This window comes from Elephantulus edwardii, unplaced genomic scaffold (assembly GCF_000299155.1).
Source record: "Elephantulus edwardii isolate Elephantulus edwardi_28Jun2011 unplaced genomic scaffold, EleEdw1.0 scaffold00044, whole genome shotgun sequence".
Classification (NCBI taxonomy): domain Eukaryota; kingdom Metazoa; phylum Chordata; class Mammalia; order Macroscelidea; family Macroscelididae; genus Elephantulus; species Elephantulus edwardii.
Window position 1 is genome coordinate 8519580 of NW_006399794.1, and position 25875 is coordinate 8545454.

Sequence of the window (25875 nt, forward strand, 5' to 3'; positions counted from 1 at the left end):
ATTTATTATATTATATTACATTACATTTTATATCAGTGCTAAGACATTCAAAAGTTAAAATGTGTGTACCCTATATTTCACTTTTGGAAAAATCATGGATTTAGCATTTCAATTGCTTAAAATTCATTCTGTATTTGATATTGACATAGGTTAAAAGTCATTATATTTGTATAAGAATATTCATGAAGGATATGTGATATTGCAAATTAGACCCACCTATTCTGTTCAATTAGCAGCGTAGTAAATTTTTACTTATCTTTACTGTGCAATATCACATATTTCTAGCAAACGTTAGCTTTATATACTAATAAAGAAAAGTCTCTACACATGGTGATTGTCTACTGGGTTCATATCTTTGTTCATTTTAAACCATGCAGGGTTCCCTTGCTCTGTACAATAGCTTCTTGATACAGGTTTACAAGCACAATAAAGTGTTCTAAAATTCCTAGTCTTCTCAATTTTAGCCACAGTTTGTTATGACCCAAACAGTAGAATGTCTCCTAATAATCAATAGAATACTAGTAGACATGCTTCTGGTTGTTGTTGTTGTTGTGTACCATCAAGTCATAACCTACCCACAGCTGACCCTCCAGCAAGTTTTCAGAGACAGTAAATCGCATGGGAGGAGATTACACATATTTTCCCCACAGTGAAGCTGGTGAATTCCAACCCTGTGCCTTTGGGATTGTCATAGTCCATAGGGAGTTGTACTGCCAAGCTTAAAGCTATACCTTTCTGGTGATCCCAGTCCACCAGTCTCTCTGTGAGACTAAGATTGGCAGTCTATTCCAGTGTGATTTACAGCCTCAGAAACTCACAGATCAGCTGTGAGTTGGTTCCAATTGTAAGACACTGAGTTTTCATGGCACTGAAAATCTTATGTGGACAGTTCTACTCTCTTCTAAATAAGACAGAATCAGCTCAGAGGTCTTTGGTTTGATTTGGTTTAATGGTATTAACCATCTTTTTGGTGTGCTTATTTGGATATTTGCATACCTTATTTGGCAAAATATCTATTCTGTTCCTTTGTTGTTGTTATATACCAATCAATCCAGAACTGACCCATAACTGACCCTCCATCTGGGTTTTCTTTTTCTTTTATTAAATGTTTTTTCAACTATGAGATATTATCTTACCCCAGTAAGAATAGCAAAATTCAACAGAGCAGCAAACAGAGACTGGAACCCTTATTCACTGTTGGTGGAAGTGTAAAATGGTACAACTACTATGGAAGGCCGTATGGCACTTTCTCAGAGTTGCAAATAGAAATACCTTTGGACCCAGCAATTCTACTACTGCAAATATATCCATCTGGGTTTTCAACAAAGGGGAGGGGATTGCCGGTCCTCTTCCTCCCACGTAGCAGCCAGTGGCCTCGAAACGGAAACGTGGGTTTCAGGATTATAACACAGATTCCTGCTAGTAGGCCACCATGTTAAAGCTGGTTTATCTGTAGTTTTATTAAGGTTATAAAAGTGCTTAATGGAGCGAGAGTTGGGGACTTAAAAAAGTTGTGTCCCATTCTGTGGTTTATCTTGATACTCTCTGAATTTTGTCCCTTGAAGTACAAACCTTTTAAATTTTCATAGTGTGTTTTTTCTCTAGTTTCAGAAAAGCACATATTTTATTAACTTGTAAATTATGGATATGAAAACATTTAAAATTAAATGTTGTTGTTGTTGTTATGTGCCGTCGAGTCACCTGCGACTCATAGCGACCCTATGTACAACAGCCCTAAACTCCGCTCTGTCCTGTGCCAGTCGCACTGTCTCTGACACTCCCATCCCAATTATCCCAGTCACTGAATCAATCCACCTCATAGAGGGCCTTCCCCTCCTGCGCCGTCCCTCCACCCTCCATTCAAAATAGAGATAATAAGAAAAAATTAGAATAAGGAAGATGAAAGGAAGAGAGTCTTTTTAGGCTATTACAAAACAAATTTTTATCTTTTAAAAGTTTTTAGAGGTTGATGATATTGGCTACTGGCTTTTACTTCATTGGAATTGAATCAGCTTCTACCTTCTGCCCTTTAACTTATGAGCGGACAATATTAGTGTAACCATTATTTTTATATTACAAGATATGAAGGTGTTTTGCCAAATTTCCCTGATTAAAAAAAAATATTATTTCAAAGGAATTTTTAAATCTGCAGATGTAGTAGATAATGCCAAACAATGAAAGATGATGTTGAACTGCTGTTGGAAAATAGTAAAGAGTTTGGATTGAGTAAGAAATTATCAAGCTGGTGGTTGAAGTGGAAATTTTGTTCAATGGTGCCTTTGCTGGTTTGGATGCTTACTCATGCTTGACATTACAAGAGAGGCTAAGCTGGAGATGGGATTGCCAAAGAGATGATCCACAGTATGCAGTTATTACTTGATTCCCCAGCTTTGTTAACTCTGGTTATTTTCTCTGAGAACCAGGTACTTTGGTTCTCATTCATCTGACATACTTTCATGTCTATCCTTTTAAAGAAGAGACAAGTTGTATGTCCAAAGCATTGTAAGAAAACGAAAATCACACACAATCATGAGATGGGAGGGAGCCACATGCCCAAAACATCTTTAGAAACAGTGATTTGGGCTGCCTATTTCTCCACATGTCCAGAAGGACACTGAGGTGAAGATCAATCATATCTTAAATTGTTCCAGTAAAACTGCAGATGTGAGGTCTCTTGGCCAAGAATCTTAAATTCATATTGTTGGAGCATTTATTAGTATGGTCCTGGGGGTTATAACTCTCTGTGAGTTTGTAGAAGATTAACCAAGAAAGAAGACATACATGGAGATTTCTATAGAAATGAGAAATGGAAAAACTGGTATTATTCAGTGTGCAAAGTGGTTTTGGAAAGAAATTATTTCTTTTGATTGAATTTCATGAAAATTGTCACTGAGCTATTCAGTGGCAATATTCTTGAACAGTGTAACATGCCTTTGAGCTCAGAAATAATTTTTCTTTATAAGTAACAGAAAAAGAGTGATTCTAGTTAATAAAAAGTAAAATAAAATGGTATAAATTTAAAGATTATTAAATCTATTGTTGTGTTATTAATGCAAAATTGAATTATTATTTTATTTTTCTCTTGTCAGATAACATCAACAATGGAATGTACCATTTTATGAAGTATTAAGTTAAATAGCACTAGAAATTTTTCAATAAGAAAATATGATTATCTGCTGATGACCTTATAAAGATTATTCTAGAAATGATTGGTAGCAATTAGGGGCAAATTCTAAACTTGGGTTATATAATTTTGTAGGCCATGTGCAAAACTGCTTAGCAGATAGTTTTAAAAAAAAGGAACAAGCTATGGCACAGACTAACCGGACACCAGTGACTGAATTCTTCCTCTTGGGACTCTCTGATGACCCATTCAACCAGAAACTTCTCTTTATCTTATTCCTTGGTGTGTATCTTGTCACTGTACTTGGAAATTTGCTTCTCATATCCCTTGTTCAGGTTGACTCCCGACTTCACACACCCATGTATTTTTTTCTCTGCAACTTGTCTCTGGCTGACCTCTGTTTCTCTACCAACATTGTTCCTCAAGCCCTCATTCATCTACTTTCCAGGAAGAAGTCTATTTCATTCCTACGTTGTGCAGCTCAGCTTCTTCTCTTCCTTGTTTTTGGAGGTACCCAATGTGTCCTCCTAGCAGTAATGTCCTATGATCGTTACGCAGCCATCTGCAAACCTCTGCATTACTCCAATGTCATGACCTGGAGGGTGTGTGTCCATCTTGCCACGATATCATGGACCACTGGAATTCTGGTGTCTGCTGTGGACAGTACCTTTACACTAAAGCTACCTTATCAGGGAAACAATAGAATTGCTCACTTCTTTTGTGAGGCCCCTGCATTATTGGTTTTGGCATCCTCAGACACCCATACTTCAGAGATGGCCATTTTTCTTGTGGGAGTTGTGATTCTCCTAATACCCGTTTCCCTGATTTTGATATCCTATGGACACATTATTGTGACTGTGATCAGAATGAAGTCAGCTGCTGGGAGACTCAAAGCATTCTCTACCTGTGGTTCCCATCTTGTAGTGGTCATCCTTTTTTATGGGTCAGCAATTATAACCTATATGACACCAAAATCTTCGAAAGAGCAGGAAAAACTAGTATCAGTGTTCTATGCAGTGGTGACCCCCATGCTTAATCCTCTTATCTACAGTCTAAGGAACAAGGATGTGAAAGGAGCTCTAAGAAAAGTCACTACAAGGAATTTTCCATGCAACCTAGGGGTCTACCACTGATCTTGAACTTCTTCTTTTGATTATTTCTTCTTACTAGTAAGACTTGATGAGGTGAATCTGGACTATGGTAAGATTCTCACCATTGGGCCTAATCCATTGATTCATCCTCAAATCTTAATCCAGGATTTCTCTGTAAAAGAGAATGATGAAATGTTATGTAATGGTTGACTCTTTGGCATTTAAATATTAGGAAATCTCTGAAGAATTTTTCTCAGTTTATAAACCCTGAAACCTACATAATCCATCTTTTATATTTTGCTGTATATTACCCCTCATCTAACCCAGATCCAATTATTATTCCTCTACTTTTTGACATTTCTTGATCTTGTTGCATCATCAAATGAACAAAAATTCACAAATTTTGTTTGGTGTTTCTGAGTTGATTCTTAATGCAAGGTGACCCAATGTGACAGAATATAAATGTCTCATAGAGTTTCGTAGCCTGTAATCTTTATGGAAATATATCAACATATCTTTCTCCTTGAGACTTGTTTGTTTATCCATGAAAACTTAACTATATTAGGCCACCAATAAATTTTCCACCATTAACAAATTGTAATCACTATTACATGGTTTGTGTATGCATGTATATACGTGTTTGTGTGAGAGTAGTGGAGAACATAGGTACTTTTAGGAGAATATATAATCTCTGCTATCCTTTTCACACTCTCCTCAGAAGCATGAACATCTATTCCTTCCAGATAACACTTTACAAAATGAAGCCATGGCTTGAGGAACAAATATGAAAGAGTTACTTATTGTAACTATTGCAAGAATGAGGTGGTGGTTCTTGATGAAGTTGATGCTATGTACCAGCAAGTGGGAACTGACTCATACTTGCATTCCTCTGAGTTTCAGAGACAATAAATCACTTGGGAAAGATTATTCCATTTCCCCCACGGAGAAGTTGGTGGATTTGAACCACATGCCTTTATGTTGGCAGTTCAACTCCTTACCACTAAGCAACCAGAGCCTCTCCCCAAGAGTGAGAGGTTTTTACTAGACCAAAATGGATGTCAGAAGAGAGACTGAATACTGCACAAGAACACCAAGAAGCCAAAGCAGAGGGAAGATTTCAAGATATTAAAGAACTGAACATATTTCAAAAGGCAGCGTAGGAAGACAAAATAAAGTATTACAATGAAATATGCAGGGAGCTGGAGTCAGAAAACCAAAAGGGCCGAACTCCCTCAGCATTTCTTAAGCTCAGGGAACTGAAGAAGAAATTCAAACCTTGAGTTGCTATACTTAAAGATGTTTTGGGAAGAATATTAAATGATTCAGGAAGTATTAAAAGAAGATGGGAAGAGAATTCAGAGTACCTGTACCAAAAGGAATTGGCAGACACAGAAGAATTTCATGAAACAACATATGAGCAAGAGTCTATGGTAATGAAGAAAGAAGTTCAAACTGCTTTGAAGGAATTGGCAAAAAATAAGGCCCCAGGAATTGATGGTATACCAACTGATGTATTTCAATTAACAGATGCTACACTAGATATGCTCACCAAGTTGTGTCAAGAAATCTGGAGGACAACCACTTGGCCAGCTGACAGGAAGAGATCTATATTTGTTTCCATTCCGAAGAGAGGTGATTCAACTGAGTGTGGAAATTATCAAACAATATCATTGTTATCACATGCAAGCAAGATTCTGCTGAAGATTATCCAAAAACGAGTGGAACAGCACCTCAACAGAAAACTGTCAGAAGTGCAGGCTGGCTTTAGAAGGGATTGTGGTACTAGGGATATTGTAAATTATTGTGGTATTAGAGATATTGTAAAGTATTTAGAAAATAATTAATTTACATGAATAAACATATTTATAACTGACCTATATTGACCTATATCAATATAGACAAATGTATGTGTATGTGTGTATATTTATAAATTTCAATATCAATATAACACACCCATACATGTTATTGTTGCAGGTGCCATTGAGTATGACTCATATTGACCCTATGAACAATAGATCTGAAACCTGTTTTATGCTATGCTGTCCTCACAGTCTCTGACACAATCAAGCCCATTGTCACCATCACTGTGCCAATCCACCTGGTTGAGGGTCTTCCTCTTCTTCACTGACCCTCCACCTTTCCAAACATGATGTCCCCCTCCAGAGAATAACTTCTCCTATCAATATGTCCAAAGTCTGTGAGACAAGACTTTATCATCTTTGCCTCCAAAGAGAACTCTGGCTGTACTTTATCCAAGACATATGTGTTTGCTTTTTTGAAAGTCCATGGGACATTCAGTAGTTTTCTCCAATGCCACAGCTAAAAGGCCTCAATTCTTCTGTCATCCTTATTCATTGTCCAGCTCTCAGATACATAGCAAGTGACCAAAAAGACTATAACACGAATTGGGTGCACCTTAATCCTCAAACTGACATTAGTGTGCCTCAATAATTTGGAGAAGTTTCTAACTGCAGTATATGTCCCAGTGCAATATATGTCTTGAGTATTGGTATCAAGGTGTTGATTATAGATCCAAGTAAGATAAAGTTATTGACAGTTTCAATCTTTTCTCCATCTATCATGATATTGCCTATAGGTCTAGTGGTGAGGATTTTGTTTTCTTGACACTAAGATGCAATTCATATTGACGACATCAAGACATCAAGTCCTCCTCATGTTCAGCAAACAAGGTTGTGCCAATACATAACAAAGATTATGGATTAGTGTTTCCTCCAATCCTGTTGTCACATTCCTCTTCCACAGAGTCAAGCTTCTTAAAACATTTGCTCAGCATACAGATTAAATAAATATGAAGAAGGGATACAACCTTGATAAACACTCTGGTGACCTGGTGGTAAGGAGTTACACTGTCAAGCCAAAGGCACTTTGTACTAATCCACCAGCTGCTGTGGGAAGAAGACGGGGAAGCTTATACACAATTAACGGCCTCTGAAAGCCTGCTGGTAGGTCAGCTATGTGTCAGTTCTGATTACATGGTAAACAACACCCTCACAGTACCTAGAAGTAGCTCAAGGTTTATGTGTGTGTATGTGTGTGCGTGTGTGTGTATACACACAGATATATGTGTGTGTATATAAACATACACACATATACACTCCTACATATATACACACATATATACTCATATATGTATATATACCTGTATATACACATACCTATGTGTATATACAGGTATATATACATATATATACACACACACATACATATGTTGTTGTGGATTGTCATCGAGTTGAGCATGACTTATAGTGACACTGTGAACAAAAGGCCTGAAGCCTTTCTATAACTATTGACATTTTTCAAAGTTCATTGAGTTTCTGGAGGCATGTTGTTTAGGAAGTGAATGCCACTCCTGCTTCTAAATCTGTCTTAAACTGGGAACTACACCAAACACTGTCCACTATGGGTAATCGTTACAACATTAGACACCTCAAAGGCTCAAGGTTTAGCATCACAGCAACCCCAGGTTACCTCAGTATATCCACAAATACATGTGTGTGTGTGTATATATATATATATATATATACACACACACCCACACATATATGAGTAGTGTATACACACACACACGTACATTTCTTTTTGGGTACTAACTTAAAAGCAGAAATAAACATTCTTTGGAGTAGAAAACCAAACTGATATGACTGAATGTTTCTTTGTGAGCCTTTCACAGGATTCAGAGACACAAGTCCTCCTCTTCGTGCTGTTTCTAATCATCCACCTGCTGACTGTGCTGAGGAACCTGCTCTTCATTGTATTTGCTCACATAGACTCCACACGCCACCCACCCATGTACTTTCCTCTTAGAAACTTGTTTTTTTTCTATTAGCACAATCACACAGGTGCTAGTCTACTTTCTAGTAAAGAGGAAAACCATTTCCTTTACTGGATGGATGTTAGAGTCAGATGGTTGTTTTACTTCTGATTGGGTGTACACAGTACGCACTATTAGTGGTGGTGTCCTCTGATTGCTATAAGGCTGTCTGTGAATCTCTGCACTATGATTCCACCATCTAGGCTGTATATTATTTTGCTCAATAAATGTAATTCCAAATGAATAAAAAAAGCTGGGGCTGAGGAGGGGGAGAAGGAAGGGAAGGGGAGTGGAAAGGAGGGGAGGGAGAGAGAGAAATGGGCTGAACAAATAGTTTTAGAAGTTATCTGCAAATAAATGTAAGTGTATTGATAAAGTCAAGGATTTTCCCTCTCAAGTATATACCCCAAAAATGAAGTGTATGCATTACAATCTTAAAATATCTACATTAAAATGTAAGTACTTAACTCTGCTGAAGTCTATATAGGTGACAAACTCATTCATTACCATCAAGTGGAACCAACTCATAGTTGATCTTTCAACTGGTTTTCTGAGGCTATAAACTGCACAGGAAGAAAGTTTTCATTTTTTTTCCACTGGACCTTCTTGTGGGTCTCAACTGATAGACTCCATATTTTTGTTACCAACACAACTTCTTATAGACTATATCACTAAAGTTCCCTAAACATTAATAACATAAAATTGAGACACTGTGTTCTTTTAAAAATATTTACTGATTTATATAATTATAAAATAGTAATTTTATAATAATTATAAATATATTGAATGTTTTCTATATTCTAAGCTTCTGGACATAGAGCAATAAACAGGGTAGACTCAGGACAAATAATCTTAGGGAAGACCAAAAGAAGTGTGCATGTATTATATAAAGTGAAAGGGATTTTCTTGTTGAGTCAGTTTGGCCTGCTGTATGGATGCTTTTGATTTAGCCAGAAAATAATGTTTTCTTTATATCAAGAATATGAAATGGATTTTTATCTTAATTTCAGTAATTAACTCAGAATTTTATTTCAAAGGAAAAAATCAATAATGCTTCAAGTGCTGATTTTACACAGACACAAGTACACTTCAATGTTGAATACAACACTGGTGAAATAGTTAATTATACCACAAATCATCCATATGATCTAACATCATGTCCCAACTCAAAAGTAAATTTTTAGGGATATTTATTCCTGTAATAAATAAAGTTAAAATTTACTATTCACACATTTATGTCAAGTCAGAACTAATAGTTCACCTTCCACAAGCTGTACTCCACATGGTAAGAAAGTGTCCATATTTCTCCTAAGGAGTACCCACTAAATTCTAGACACAGCTCTAAATGCTTTATATTTACACTTAGTAACTTAATCCTATGAACAGAGCTATGTTGTTGTTGTTGTACACCCCTAATTAGAATTGACCCATAGCTCACCGTCCAAAGGGTTTTCAGAGACAGTAAATAACACGAGTGGAGACCATGACTGCCCACGATGCAGTTGGTAGATTCGAACCATATACCTTTGGGATTGCAGTGTAGCTTCTTAACACGAGGCCGCCAGGGTGGCCTTTATTATTAATTTCAATTCACAGTTTATAGATGTGCAGCTTAGGTACAGAGAAGTAACAGAACAGAGCAGGAGAAGATTTAATTCAAACCTCTTAGCTTAAGTTGTTAGTAGTCTTAACAACTGGCCCAAGAATCTTCAGCACTATTCAGTATTGCATTGTGTAATACAGGGAGGGTGGAAATCATTCAAAACTAATCAGTGAAAAAGAAATCTTTTACATAAACATACCAAAGGTACATATGCATTAAAAAAATGAAAGAAAATGCATCTATTTTTTTTTTGGTAGAGCTTATCTTTGGATAAGAAAGTTTTATGTATTTTGTTTGTTTTGCTTTGTCTAGTATTGGGGTTTTTTAATTATTGAAAGAGTTTAGTGTCATTGGTGAAGTTGTGCTATTTTATTAAAATAACGTGTTAGGAAATCTTGACAAATAATATACTTCAAATAGTACTACTCAGGTAAATCATGTTATTTCTTAAGCAACTCATCTAAATTCACATCTTGTTTTGTGGTGTTTTTTGTTTTTTACATTTTCTTTCTTTATTTTTATCTTATACTTATTTATTTACAAAGTTTGTATATGTTGTTTTCACACTGGATCATGTCTTTTACATCATCCCAGACTAATAGGCAAACTGATAGCACTTTAGCATACCTTAGCACATTGATTTAGAAAGTAAATTCTGTGTGTTTCCTCTCTTCCACACAAAGAAACCTATAAATCTTTATACCAGGCATATGAGTCCTTTGCTATTTGGGGAATATTTAAATATAGTCTAGAGTAAGGAAAAGTCACTTATTTTGTTTCTTAGGATTCTTTATTATTTTTAAGCATAGTTGTTTACCATAGGCCTTGCTGCCTATAGGCACTTAACACTTGCTATTCATGTCAGTAGTAGTTGACATACAGAGTATGGAAATACTCCCATATCAAAAGTAAACAAATGAAAACAAAATGTGTGCTTATGTGTGTAGGGGTGTGTGTGTGTGTGTGTATATATCTCTATATATAATCTATTTCTATATCTATATCATCTATATCTATATCCATATCTATATCTATCTATATATATCAATCTCACAACTTTTGGAGTGTCCTGGTAAGGTTGTTTTCAGAAAGCTAGATATTTGAAAAGAGAAAGAATAAATGTTTGAAAAAAATATGTGAAAAACTAATATTAGTTGGGAATTAGAGTAACCTGTGTGCATTCTGCTTTAACTAGGTACATTTAATTAAAATTTATACAAGTCTCAATTTCTCAACCCCTGGTGTCTGAAACTTTTCTTGGTAATCCTTTTGAAATTTTCTTTTTTCTGATTCTTAAGCTGATCCAATATGATCTTCTGAAGTTAAACCCTATGTCCCAAATTGGTGATATTTACCCTTTCATTTAATTCAGTTTCTTTCTGAGATAAAAAGAGTTAAGAGAGTACATTTTAAGTAAAATGTGTGTCTTGACCACGAAATTATATCATGAAGACCAGATTTGAAAAATCACTTGTCAAAAGAAGGAAGAAAAAAAAAATGGCCCGTGCAGTTACATTTGTAATTTCTTCTTCTGCATCAAAATATATATATTCTACATCATTGTGCTCTGACCAAGCATTATCTGAATAGCATATCAAGAAAAATTATATGGCCATTTTAAAAGATAGAGGAAATCTGATCTTAGAAATGAAAAGGTAAGAAGCAAGCCATGAGTTCTCTAGGGTGGAATTTGTCACCTATATGCATCTTCCTAGTACCCTTCTTAGGGCCCCCATAACCTCTTTATTTCTCAGGCTGTAGATGAGAGGGTTTAGAGCTGGAGTGACAATTGTGTAGAAAACAGAAATTATATTGTCCTGCTTAGGATTGTGAAAAGAGTTGGGCAATATATACATGAATGTGGCAGCCCCATAGAACATCCCAACCACAGTCAGGTGGGAAGAGCATGTGACGAGGGCTTTCTTCCTCCCATCATTTGAGGGCATATGGAGCACAGTAAATAAGATTAAAGAGTATGAGGCAAGGATAGCAACAAGGGGAGGCATCAGGAAGCACACTCCCATCACATACACCATGAGTTCATACCTAGAAGTATCAGCACAGGCTAACTTCAGCAGAGGGGGAATCTCACAAAGCAAATGTCTGATCGTCCGGGCCTTGCAGAAGGGATAGTGCATGGTATAAACAGTATATATTAGAGCACTCAGGGATGCCAGGATCCAGGATGTGGCCACCATGAGCCAGCAAACCCTTGGTCTCATGAGGACCATGTAGTTCAGAGGATGACAAATGGCCACATACCTGTCATAAGCCATGAAGGCCAGCAAGAGGTCCTCGGCACCACCCAAAGTCAGTGCCAGGAACATCTGAAAGGCACAGCCTCCAAAGGAGATGGAGTTTTCTTGGTGCAGAAAATCCACAAGGGCCTTTGGAGTGACAACAGAGGTAAAGAGGAGGTCCATGAGAGAGAGCTGTCCAAGCAGGAGGTACATGGGCACATGAAGGCGTGAATCCATTGTGATGACCAGGAGAAGCAGGCCATTGCTGGTCAGGGCCAGCATGTACAGCACTGAGAATGTAGCACAGAGCAGTTCAGGAGACCCACTGTCATTCAGAATGCCCATCAGGATGAAGCCACTTTCCCAGGTGGAGTTCCACAGCTCCATTCTTTGTGTATTCTTAAGTTACCTAGAACTATATGAATTCTCCATTAATTTCCACTTAGATATTCCCCCACTGTTCTAAGATCAGAATCCCAAAAAAATAAGTCAATATAAGTATTTTCTCTGTTGTATCTTTTTTTAATGAATTCTTTTTATTTTACAACATAATCATCTAAATGAATAACAGGCTGTACTGCCAATCCAAAAGTTTTGGTTCAAATCCACTAGCTGCTTGTGACAGAAAGATGGGCAATCTCCATGTGATTTAGTGCCTCTGAAAACTCTCTGGAGGAGGAACTGCTATGGTTTTGACTCAGTGGTACACAATAGCAATATGAAAATATTAATAACTGATTTTTCTACAAAGATTATACAATATCTTGATACTCATACCTCTGTTTGGTTTTGTACACTTAAGATATATTCTTAAGATATGTTACTTAAGATAAATCAGTTCTAATATTTTCTCACTACTATTTTTAATGTTATCATCTTTATAAATTTGATTATTATACAGTATATTTAAATTTGACATGAAAATAACAACAGTTGCAAATTAATTGCTGCAGTTTGTATGTAGTTATTTTACTAATCATAAAATAGAACAATATATTCATTAGTATAGTTTGTTCTGACTCAAATTGGTCATAAATTTGGGACTTTCTTACCATATATGTTTTCATTCTAATTGCTGGTAATGATTTAAATATCTATCTAGCTTCATGGCTACATGTGTCTGTTTTTAAAATGAAATTCCAAAACCCACACAAATTTTATTTCAAAGCAACACTTCCTTTTCCCCCTTAAATGGTATATTTTATTTCCACATTATTTGCAGCACAATCAGAGACAAGTCTCATTGGAAGAGTTATATATAGTCTGTCTAGTCTCTTTCTTTATCTGGTTTCATAAACTGCTAAGAGTCTGAAAGAAAAGACTGAAGCTTGGATGTAGAATACTGGAGGTGGTATTGCTTTTAGAGCTAAATTTTTAATAATGGTTCCGTTTATGTGTCAACTTTCCTAAGTTATGGTATTCAATTGTTTGGTCAATTGCTAACCAAAATACCACTGTGAATGTATTTTAATAGGATCGACTGGAGTTAAGTAAAAGGTGATTTTCTTCAATAAAGTCTCATCCAATCAGTTGAAGATTTTAAGAGCAAAAGCAAATGTTTCCAAGCAGAGAAGGAATTTAGACCCAAGATGGTAACAAGAGACCCTGCTGATTTTTCCAGCCACTGTTTGGTCTAGATAATTCAATTCATGACTGCAAGATTCTAGTCTCTTGCATGATATACAATGTTTGGTATTGCCAGCCCTTACAATTTACCTGAAATATTATTCAAAATTAACCTAGCTTTCTCTCTCTCATTCCACAAATATGTTTAATTATTTGGTTCTGTTTCTCTGAAGACCCTATCTAACTCAAGAATCAATGCGAAGGTGGGATTGTACTTGGTTTTTTAACACTTTCTAGGTAGAAGCAAGCCTAATAAGACTCAAATATATAATGGAAGATAAGGAACTGCCTAAGAAGAACAGGTATTTATATGTTTGGAAAAAAGAGTGAAAGGCATGAGTTACAAAAGAATACAACTAGTCAAGTTCAGTAATCATACCTCTACATTCTTGCCTTGGGCCCAAATCCCCACATTTTTTTTTAGAACTAGAACACTGAATAGAAGGGACATATGAATAAAGAGTTCACATTAATGGAATACTACTTTTTCTATGTGGTACTCAATTCTGCATAGTAATTAGCAGTGACAGAGACCAGAGACAGACAGAACTCATTCTCTCTTATTCACTCATTGCAGGAGAACAAGAATCAACTCATAGCTGACCTTCCATTGGGTTACTGAGGCTGTAAATCACACTGGAGCAAATTGACCATTTAACCCTGGACCCTCTGCTGGATTTGAATTGTTGGGGATGCTCAGATTTTCATAGTAAAAGGAATTTCATTTTCTGTTAGATGATCTTGTATGTATCTTAAGGTAAGTCTTAAGTTTAGGGCTATCTAACTGTATATGTTTTCATTCTAATTTCTAGTAAGGATTTAAATACCTAGCTAATTTATAAGTATTAGCAGTTCTAAAGGTCTAAAGGCAGATACTGAAATTTCTATCAGGAAACAAATATCCAAGTCTGGGCTGAAACACAGACTTTTATCCTTTCTAATTAACCTCTCTTATCTCCATGTTTGCAAAACCACAAATATAGAGAAGAGTGAAACAGAAAACAAAACACCCAACAAATCAAACCTCAAAACACTAGGATTATCAACCAGAGAGAATAGGATAAATTCTTGGCATTTCATTTGAACTGTATTTTTCACTTAGACATTTTCTTGAATGGGAGACAAAAATCTTACCTCTAGTGATGAAAGTCTAGCTGCCAGACCACTCAGACTATGTTGTGAGTTGTTTGAGGGAAAGGGATGTTCCAGTGGAATGTAAAGGGAAGATTTGGGGTTTTCAGCAATATTTAGATATTCTAAGTACCAGAGGGTCTCAAGTGAGGTCAAGAGCCTTTCTATTCTTCTGTAAGCCTTCTTTAAAGTTGTCAGGGCAGACATAAAGGCAATTAATATAGCTCTTAGATAGTTTCCTGTGGAAGACTTTTCTGTTCTCATACATCTGAAGAATTAGGAGAAAATACTCTTCTCACACAGTCTACCAAGGAGAAAGCCAAATTGAACCTGGAGAAATTGTTAGATCCAACCATTGAGTCCAGTAGTTCAGATTGATCTTTACTTTGCTGAGTCTAGGATTGAAGATTAGAAGTATAAAGAACTGCTTCCTGCCTCTGGAGCCAACAGTGAGCCAAGGCCCGTCCTGACTGTCTTCTTATCCTATAACCTCTTCCCTCCACTTCTGTTTTACCCCTATGCCAGAATTTATACTCACAGCTGAGCTGACCTCCCCTGGAAATTCTAGCCCATGAAACAGGATGTTAATGAAGTCTCTTGGGTATATTTCCTGACCTGTGGCACCTCTATTACAAATTCTTACAAATTCTCCTGCCTCTAAATTTTTAATTCTACCTTAAGTGGACAGTTCTTTTGCATCATGCAGTTGTTGATGAGTCTTTCTGAAATCTTAATTCCACATTTCTCTTCATACAGTTCAATGTCTCAAATGATTTGAACAAGTACGGAGAAAAGATAAAATTACAACGTAAATTTTTCCTGTTTTAAACCATGTAGTAGTCCCTTGTTCTGTTTGTAAAACTAGTTGATCTATGTACAGGTTTCCCATCAGAACAATTAAGTGTTCTGGAATTCCCATTCTTTTCATTATTGTCAATAATTTATTCTTATCCATACAGTTGAATGCCTTTGCATAGTCAATAAAAAACCAACACTTTTCTGACATCCTCAGTAAAGATCCATCTGACATCAGCATTAATACTCCTTATCCCATAGCATCTTCTGAACTCAGCCTAAATTTTATGTAGCTCTCTGTGGATATATCCTTCCAACCATTTCTTAATAATCTTCAGCAAGTCTTTTACTTATGCATGATCTTAATGATATTTCTCTGTACACAAGGAAGACTTGAAGCACTTACTAAAGATCAAAGCATACAGACTTTGTTACGGATTACATATAAAAAGCAAAAAAAATTCTCATAACTAAGCAAATAGACAGCATTATGATAGAAGGAGGGGGGAAAAGATTATCATTGTCATTGTGTTTACCTTTATCCACAGTCAACAACCATGGTAGTAGCAGCAGTCAAGAAATCAAAACACATGTTTTATTGCACTGGGGAAATCTCCTGTCAAGGACCTCCCAAATACATAGAGAGCAAGGATGCCAGTTTAAACACTGAGGTTTGCCTGGTGCTGGCTATGGTGTTTTTAGTTGTTTTTTTTATAAATGTGAATGTTGGACAATCAATAAGGAAGGCTGAAGAAGAATCAATACCCTTGAACTGTGGTGTTCAAAGAGTATTGAATATACCATGGACTATAGAACAAACAACTTTGTCTTTGGTGAGTTCAGCAAGGGTGCCCCTTTGAAGTAAGGTTGGTGAAATTTCACCTCACAGACTTTGGGTATGTTGTCGGGAGGTATCAGTTCTTGGAAAAAGACATTCTGCTAGAAAAAGTGTAGGGTCAAAGAAAGAGAGAACTTGAACAAATGAATTTACACAGTGAATATAAGAACAGACTTAAGCATGACAGAGATTATGATGAGGGTTTAGGATAGGGCAAGATTCAGATATGTTTTTATAGGGTCACTATGATTTGGAGTTGACACAATGGCACCAAATAGTATAATTACTTAATCATTTATCGTAAAAGGCCCTTGGACAGTTTCAAATACTTACTGTTCCTGAAGAAACAAATACAAACCTTAATGTAGGAGGTTTTGAGTGAGTAAAAATTGCCAGAGTGAATAACTAGCAGTGAAACTGCTAGACTGGATGGTAAGTGTAACTTTACAATTACCTGCCAAACTTTTCCATAGTTATGGACCATTTTTAATTTCCATTTGCAGGCTTACATTGCATTTTCTAGATATTGTAAAATGTTGCTTGTCCTTTTAATTCTGACTCAAGATGAATAAAATATTTCCTGAGGTTTTACGATTCAAGTCTTCCCAATCATCACTCCAAGAACTAGAGAACAGTTTGGAAAGAAAGCAGGTTGATTCATGTAGGTAAAGGAATATGCACAGCATAGAAATACTTTTAAAAAAAAACTTAACACACATGGTGTTGTGTACCATAGAGCTGGAACTAACTCATAGTGGACCCTCTGGCAAGTTTTCAAAGGCAGTTAATCACATGGGAGAAAATTGTCCACCCTTCTCCTGCAGAGCAGCTGGTGGCCTCGACCCATGTACCTTTGGTATTGCAGCATAGCTTCTTACCACTAGGCCACCAGCATTCCTTCACACATATGTAGTTGATTTTTAAAAACATGATGACAGTTAAATTGTGTCCAGATAGAAAAGCTAGCAGTATTTGTGCAGTATAGTTTAGTATTTTTTAGATGTATGATTTTGGATATTAATGTATCTTCCATGAAATGTAGCTTTTAATCTCAAAAATCATTCTCATGGTCATTAGTCAAAATAGGAAATGACATTAAAATTGACATTTTCCATTTTAAACGGCACTTAAACTTCTATTTTCTTTGTCAGTTAGATGACTTAAAATTGCTTTGTTCTTTTTCCATGCTCATGTCAAAACATAATTCTCAAAATTTAGTAATATGGCTTCTACATATATGTCGTTATTGATGTTGATTGCCTTTGAGTTGAGCATGACTCATAGCGACCCTATGAACAAAAGGCCTAGATCCCCTCTACAACAATCGACATTTCTCAAAGTTCATGGATTTTCCAGAGGCATGTTGTTCAGGAAGTGGATGCCACTCCTGCTTCCAAACTACATGTATAGGGTGATGGATATACTAACATATTGATGAGGCAAACGAACATAATAGAAAACTTACTTCATTATGTTGAGTCAGAACCAATTCACAGCTGACCCACCAGTGGATTGATAGAAGCTGTAAGCCACAGAAGAGATATTCCTCCTCTTTCTCCTGTGGAACAGCTGGTGGATTTATATAACATTCCTTTGGTCTGGCAGTACAATTCTCTAACCACTATGCATTTGAAAAGTCTGATGTCAGGGACCTCTCCAAAGTACTGAGTTACAATAATGTCACTTAAAGACTATGATGTGCCTGATTGAGACTATGGTATTTTCAATCACTTGCTATGTGTCTAATAGCTGGATAATGAATAGGGATGACAGAAGAATAATATACATCTTTGAGTTGTGGTGTAAGAGAAAAGTAATAAATATCCCATAGACTGCCAAAAGAACAAAAAGATATGCCACAAAAGTGCTCCTTGAAGGCAAGGATGGTGAAGCTTCAGTTCACATACTTTAGGCAAGGACTTATTAGGAAGGACTCTTCCTTGGAAAGGGATATGCTTGGAAATGTTGAGGGTCAACAAAAAAAGAGGAAGACCTTCAATAAGATGGATTGACAGTGACTGCAGCAATGGGCACAAGTATATCAGAGATGAGGGTGATGGCACAGGACAGGATAGAGTTCAGATTTGTTCGTAGGGTTGTTATAGTTGACTTGACAGCACCTAATAACAATAGGTCATCAAAGTTTCCCATAAAATGATAAAGCTGTTTACAATGCATTTAAGGAACAAGAGTTTATAGATTTAATTCAGAAAGCATTTTAAAATGTTGGATGAAATTGTCAGGGTGAATGCAAAACTGGCAGAGATCCTAGGAAACAATAAATTGCAACCTTTGTGGATAAAGATTTACCTTTTAAACTATGGATAAGTTATTTGAACTTCTACTGGACAAAGGATCGCATATTAAACATGTAGCTTCAGTTATCTATGCCTTTGATTAGTTGTAAAAGAAAATCCAATCTATATTCTAAAAAATTTCAGGATCAACCTATCAAAGAACCCAGCAGACACAAAGATGCACTACCCAGATCATCCTTGGAGCCTTCCTGAGAATCTCTAGGGAAATTACTGAAAGATCATCTCAGATTTTTATTTATGTTGCTAAGACCTGAGGGTGAAAATGAATGCAGGGTGAAGGAGATAAGTGGTGAAGGAAGAAATTTGCTGCCCAGCTGTTGATACTGTGCTCAGCTTCCAGCGTCTAGCTCCCAACAACACCAGGATCAGTCTCCGTTGCACAGAATGTCTCTTCAGTTCTGGGGCAGCCAGTGCCCTGACTGAGCTGGATAGGTTCCAGTCTGTTTAGCTTGGTGTGGAATAACTCTGACTTGGCAATTATCACTCCAGAGCTATCTCCCGAGTGGCACAACCTTTCCTGAGTCTGCATATTAATTATGATTTCCCTCTGCCTGCTCTTGCTTCTTCCCCTTTCCTTTTATTGACCGTCCTAATAAATATATCATCAACAATCCAATCTCTGCCACAGTTTATGTTTCTGGATCTTCAGCTTGTGATCAACAATGTTTCAATATGAAATTTGAAGATTCAAATGTTTCTGCACTCCCGATATTTCATTAGAATTGATGATTATAAGAAATACGTATTGAGAATTATTGTATCCCAAGAAGCATTTTATTTCTATAGACTATTTTAATATTCACAGTAACTTTTTATGTTTTTCAAACTCATTTTTCCCCCTAGGAATTCAAGTAACAGTTTACAGAGATTGTAAGTAATATAGAGAGAAACAAAATTCAGGGAATCTGACTCAAGACTCATGCTTTATATTAGAAATCAGTTTTATTTCTACCAACTAAAAGTTTATACCAAAGTTCTATCTGATAGAGAGATATAGTAGTTTTGTTCAGTACTAAGAATTTGAAAAGAAAAATAAAGTGGATGTTTTGATAAAATATTATTCCTAAAAGGTAAGACAGTATATGGCAAAGAAATTAAATTACAAATTATTTTATTAATGAACTATTAAGAGATGATTATACCAAGTGGATTTTTTTACCATTGTTAAATTATTCAAAGTTATATGAATGATAATAAATGAATAATAAAACATAAGAAATTGGTGAAGAAATTATGGGCAAAGAATATGAAGACACTGCTAAACTAAAACTGTTGACTTTGTCTGTTTGAGTTGCCCTGTTAGCCTAAATGCCTTGATTTCCTGGAACTTCAAATCCTCCTGTGCTTCCACAGAAAAAAGATAAACAATCTCCTCCTATTATGTTTTATACTCTCAAAACCTTGGTAGAGTATGACTATGAGAAAGAGCCATCTCGAGGGCATTGAAATGGAGTTGAATTTAAGAAATTACCCAGAATACTACTACTGTATACTAGGTGCTCCTGATTCAGGCCATGGTCTTCACAATTACTTGCAGTGAATCAGAGAGCTGAACAGTGACTAAGGGTGACAGAAAAGAATCACCACTTGGAACTTTTGGTGCTAGAGAAGAGCAATGAGTGTCGACTGCCAAGAGAACAAACAAGTATGTCCAGGATAGAGTGAAACCAAGTTCCTCCTTGGAGGCAAAATTTTGAAGCTCCATCTCACATGCTTTGGGTATATTGCTAGAAGGGGCCAATCCTTGGAGAAAGACATCATGCTTGGAAAGGTGGAGATACAGCATAGGAGAGGAAGACACTAGATGAGAGAGACTGACGTAATAACTAGGGTAATGAGAGTAGGTGTGTTGGAGGCAGTGAGTTTGGTTCAGGATAGGACAGGGTTCAGAGCTGTTGTGCATAGGCTTGCTATGAGTTGTAGGCAGCTCAATGACATGTAAACCTAATAATATTGTATTTATGAAGAGAAGGTATGTCATCAGGTACACTCATTTAAAAAAGAGAAACAAGTAAGACTAAATAAGAACTGTAAACATCTATTTCCATTTACCAACAAGTTTGACATAAAGATATGCTTAGGAACAGGTCGCATTCAATAACCCAGGTACTGTCTTGGATATATACTGTAAAACATAAAAAAATGTACTTTATGAAAAATGAAGCAAATATAAACATAAACATCATACTAATTTCTTTCTACACCTACTGGATATTATGCACTCTCCAGTGTGACAAGTCTCTCACTCCCAATTTGAGTTGTGCATCCTATGTTTCTATGACAGCCTTTCCACTAGTCCCTCTGCCTCAGTATCTTCCTTGCCACATCCTTTCTTCACATCATGATTTTATCAAAACCCAAATCTGATGATGTTAAACTTCAAAAAAAAAAGAGAAACAAAAGAACAAATATTTATAATAACTATAAGAGAAAGACTGTTTCAAGTGATAATAACCACTTGTAAGTAAATCTTAATGACTTGAATTATAGATAGATTGAAAAGTTAAAATTTCACTTAGAAAATTATGAGTCAATTAAAAAAATTCAAACTCACTGCCATTGAGTCCATTTTAATACATGCTGTTTTTGTTGTTATAAGCTGCCTGTGGAGTGTTTTTACTATGACTCACAGCAACCCTGTGAACACTGGATCCTACTCATAATGACCCTTTATTGTGACTTTGAATCTGTAAATCTCAAAGGAAGGAGACTTCTCTTCTTGCTCTGGCTGAGTGAGCAGTGAATGCAAACTACTAGGGGCCCCCAGCCTTTGGGGTAGCAGTGCACCACTCCACAGACCATGCTACCAGACTCTAAGAAATATTCAGGCACTTTTTTAAAAAAAAAAAAGAAGACGAGAATCATAAGAGTACAATAATCTGAAAAAATACAAATGAGGAGACATGTAATTCCATAGATATTTTAATACTCCCCCATTTTAGAAAACCCTATTTTGTATATAAACTTTGCAAGCAAACCAATATAAAATGGGGGGGGAAATCCCATTAGGTAACTTAATAATCAACTAGGATTAAAAATGTTGCCACCTACAGAATTATACAATTGCTTATGGCTTTAATATAAGACGACAAAGAAACACTATGAGAATTAATAAAAATAAATTATGCAAATGAAAACATCTGTTACATTTCCTGAATCCATTTCGTAAATTAGCAAAGACAGTAGTTTATGTGATAAGACAGCCCTCCAAAAAGAATGTTATTAGGCGGGCACTCCCACATAACCAACCATAAACAACCAGAATGCCAAGTGTTTCTAAGCTTTATGGAACACAATTTGGTGCAAGAATCTTAAACTACTTTTTTCCCCTTCACCTCAGTAGTTTCACATTTAGAAATTTGTCTTACTAAAAGCCATACAAGGAAATTTGGGGAAACAAAATTAACTGTAAGCAAAAGCCTAAATACAGTAGAAAGGGCTTGTTGGATGGAATATTATACAGTCATATATAAGTTTTCCAAGGTTGCCTATTCATGTACTTGCCAAAGAATTTGAACTGGGTTTTGTTGTTGGTTTTTTTTCCCCCATAACCTTAATAATCACAGACAGTATTACTCTCATTTGGAATCTCAGTCAGTGTTTGTTATTGTTAGGCTGTCTGTTAATGTGCAAAAGAGTCAAATAGTAAATGTTTTGCTATTGTTATAAATGTGAAATTTTAGATAATGAAAGGGTTGATGGATTATTAATAAAGTCACAATTTTTCAATTCAAATTATATTAACAGATTTTTCTTACTGCAATGATATCTCTAATCTGCACATAAAGTTTAGATATTTTCACATTCTATTTTATTTCCATTTTAGGCAGAGTAAAATGTCTCATTTCAGAATGACTCTGTGAAAATGTTCAAATAGAAATGTCAAGTTCCACTTCTAGGCCTGTTTTAGAAGAGGTCATGGCACTAGAGAAATTATCGCCAATTTCTGATGGATCTTGGCTAAAATCCAAAAGTACCAGAGGAGTGTCTACCTGTGTTTCATTGACTATGCAAAGGCATTTGACTATGTTGATCATAACAAATTTTGGCTAACCTTGAGAAAAATGGGAATTTCAGAGTACTTGACTATTCTCAGATGAAACTTAGACCAGGAAGCAGTCCTCAGAACAGAATAAAGAAACACTGCATGGTTCAAAATCAGGAAAGGAGTGCATCAGGGATGTGTCCTGTCTCCATACCTTTTCAATCTGTGTGTGGAACAAATCATAAAAGCTGGACTTTATGAGGAAGAATGTGGCATCTGGATTTGAGGAAGATTCATCAACAACCTGTGTTATACAAATGGCACAACATTGCTTTATTAAGGAGGACCTGAAGCATTTGCTGCAGAAGATCAAAGGACTGGAGTCTTCAATGTGGATTGAAACTCGACATCAATAAAATAAAGATTCTTACCACTGGGCCAACTGGCAGTATCATGATAGATGGAGAAGAGATTGAGGTTGTTAACAGTTCCATCTTACCAGGCTCCACAATCAATACTCTTGGCACAAGCAATCAGAAAACCAAAAGACAAATTGCACTGGATAAATTTGCTGTCAAGGACCTCTCCAAAGTGCTAAAGAGCAATAATTTCTACAGACTTAGTCTGACCTGATTGAGGCCGTTGTCTTCATAATTACTTGCTATGTATCAAAAAGGTGAACAATGACTAAGGATGATGGAAGAATAATTGATGTCTTTGAGTTGTAGTACTGGAGAAGAGCCTTGAACATATCATTGATGTTCAAGAGAACAAGCAGGTTTGTCTTAGAGAGGGTGAAACTAAGCTGTTCCTTGGAGGCAAGGATTTTGAAGCTCCATCTCACATGTTTTGGGCATGTGGCCAGAAGAGACTAGTCCCTAGAGAAGGACATTATACTTGGAATGGTGGAGGGACAGCACAAGAGAGGAAGGGAAGACCCTGGATGAGATGGATTGACATCATAACTGGCATAATAGGGGTAGGTTTGTCAGAGACAGTGAAACTGGTTTAGGATAAGTCAGGATTCAGAGCTATCACACATTGTTGTTGTTGTGTACCATAGAGTTGGAACCGACCCACAGCTGACCTTTCCAGGGTTTTCAGAGGCAGTTAATTGCATGGGAGGAGATTGCCCATCCTTCTGCAGAGTAGCTAGTGACCTCAAACCACGTGCCTTTGGGATTTCAGCATAGCTTCTTGCTGCTAGGCCAGAATCACAGGTGACTTAGTGGCACATAACAATAACAACATCACCTCAGTGATAGGGAAGCTCTGGTTATATAATGAAATGCTATGTTAAGTCAAAGGTTTCACAGCTCTGGAGGTTTGAAACAAGCAGTGGCTTTGCTAGAGAAATATATATAGCAGTATCTTCCTGTTGTGATTTTACATTTCTTACTATAATGCACCAAATTGCATTCCAGAAGGTTTATAGATGACTTGCATTCTGGATGGCATTATATAGGCGTTCTTGCATCCCCACATTCTTTCTGGAAATTGTGTTTTCATATAAGCTCTCTTGTCTAATTTATTTAATAGGTTAAAGAAACCGATGGAGGGTCACTATGAGTTGGAAATGACTTTGATAACAATGAGAGGGTTTTTTTCCCTTTCTTTGTTTTTTTTTTTTTCGTATTTGCTATCTCAGTGGAGATGTTTTTGTCTTTGTGAAATGAGTATAAATAGTCTGGAGGACAAAGGCAGATGTACATCTATTATTGTTTTCTACTAACTGCTCAAGCATCCATCTACCTAGTCAACAGAGAGCTGATTCTATTTCTGAGGTCTTCGTGAATTATTTAACACTCAGTACAAAGGGAAACACACTTTTTCTAATTTTAAGTGGCAGCAGGAGTTTGGTTAGTCCCAAACTATTACCATTTCTCAGTATTCTATTTTAAATTTACCCTCTAACCATGTCTACTCAATAACTTTATCAGGATAATGTCCTAAAATGAGTACTTTAAACTCATATCCTCAATGTATCTTTATATTGATTTTTTTTCCTAATTCCTTGTGACTTTCAGGCTCTGAAAATCCATCGGGAGGGTCACATACGAGTCAGTTTCTACTCAACAACAATGAGTGAGTGAGTGAGTTTACAGTATAAACATCCAAGGACAGGATGACATATCCCAGTAAACAAAGCTTTGTTTCATTTTATTTTCCCCTTTTGTTATTTAAGTGAAAGTTTACTGATTATATTGCTTTTTCCTTCAATCACTCATAGACATTTTGTTTTATAATATTAATTACAACTGCTCATCTAAGTGAAGCGTATGATCCTAAAGCTTAAAGACAGAAGAAAAAAAGAAAGGAAATTTTATAGAGGATATGAGTCATCTTAAGATAGTATATAATATTAGCAATTGGTTGAATCTATTTCCTTTATCATTTCCTTCAGCCTAATATAGTATCTTTGTCCCTGGGTTACAGAATCTATTAAGTGTTTATCTAAGAATGGAACGTTTGAGGTTTCAAGCCCAGCAGAGGCATTTTGGAAGAAAATCATGGTTATCTGTTTCCAAAACCTCTAACTTTGAAAATTCTGTAGAGTGCAGTCCTACACAGAATTATCTGAGTTGGAATAAATTTGAAGGCAAATAAATGAGTGGATGATTCTGACCTGGTGAATGAACGGAGAAAGGAAAACTGTGAGCCTGTTTTAGCGTTTGGAGGGTGTCAACTACATATATTTTCTTAGAACCCTCCTAAGGGCACCCATGACTTCTTTATTCCTCAGGCTGTAGATGAGAGGGTTCAGGGCTGGAGTGACAATTGTATAGAAAACAGAGATAATATTATCCTGCTTTGGGCTGTGAAGGGAATTGGGCAGAACATACATGAATGTGGCAGCCCCATAGAACATCCCAACCACTATCAGATGGGAAGAACATGTGACGAGGGCTTTTTGCCTCCCTTCATTTGAGGACATGTGAAGCACAGTGAATAAAATTAACATATAAGAAGAAATGATGACAAAGAGGGGGGGCAAGAGGAAAACCACACCTGTCACATACACCATGAACTCGTATCTGGAAGTATCAGCACAGGCCAGCTTCAGCAGAGGGGGAATCTCACAAAGCAGGTGTCTGATTTCTCGGGACTTGCAGAAAGTGAAGTGCATGGTATACAAAGTATGACACAGAGCACTCAGAGATGCCAGGATCCAGGAAGTGGCCACCATGAGCCAGCAGACCCTTGGTCTCATGAGGACCATGTAGTTCAGAGGATGACAAATGGCCACATACCTGTCATAAGCCATGAAGGCCAGCAAGAGGTCCTCGGCACC

At 36.5% G+C, this 25875-nt stretch overlaps 2 protein-coding genes and 1 pseudogene across 2 annotated transcripts; 1 reads left to right on the top strand and 2 right to left on the bottom strand.

Moving 5' to 3' along the window:
• The first annotated feature begins 3309 nt into the window (after positions 1–3309).
• On the top strand, positions 3310–4257 carry LOC102856297 (olfactory receptor 2D2-like). The gene has a single exon (XM_006885624.1). The coding sequence runs from the start codon at positions 3310–3312 to the stop codon at positions 4255–4257; it is 948 nt and encodes a 315-aa protein (XP_006885686.1).
• A 6997-nt stretch (positions 4258–11254) lies between these two features.
• Positions 11255–12277, bottom strand: LOC102856707 (annotated as a pseudogene).
• Positions 12278–25269: 12992 nt separating this feature from the next.
• On the bottom strand, positions 25270–25875 carry LOC102857109 (olfactory receptor 2AG2-like; the record flags this gene model as incomplete). Its single annotated transcript, XM_006885625.1, has 1 exon — positions 25270–25875. A coding segment is annotated over one exon (606 nt), but the record flags the coding sequence as incomplete, so codon positions are not given.

Bases quoted from the DNA above. Each gene is read 5' to 3' on its own strand.
- LOC102856297 (XM_006885624.1), top strand. From the start codon at position 3,310: ATGGCACAGACTAACCGGACACCAGTGACTGAATTCTTCCTCTTGGGA.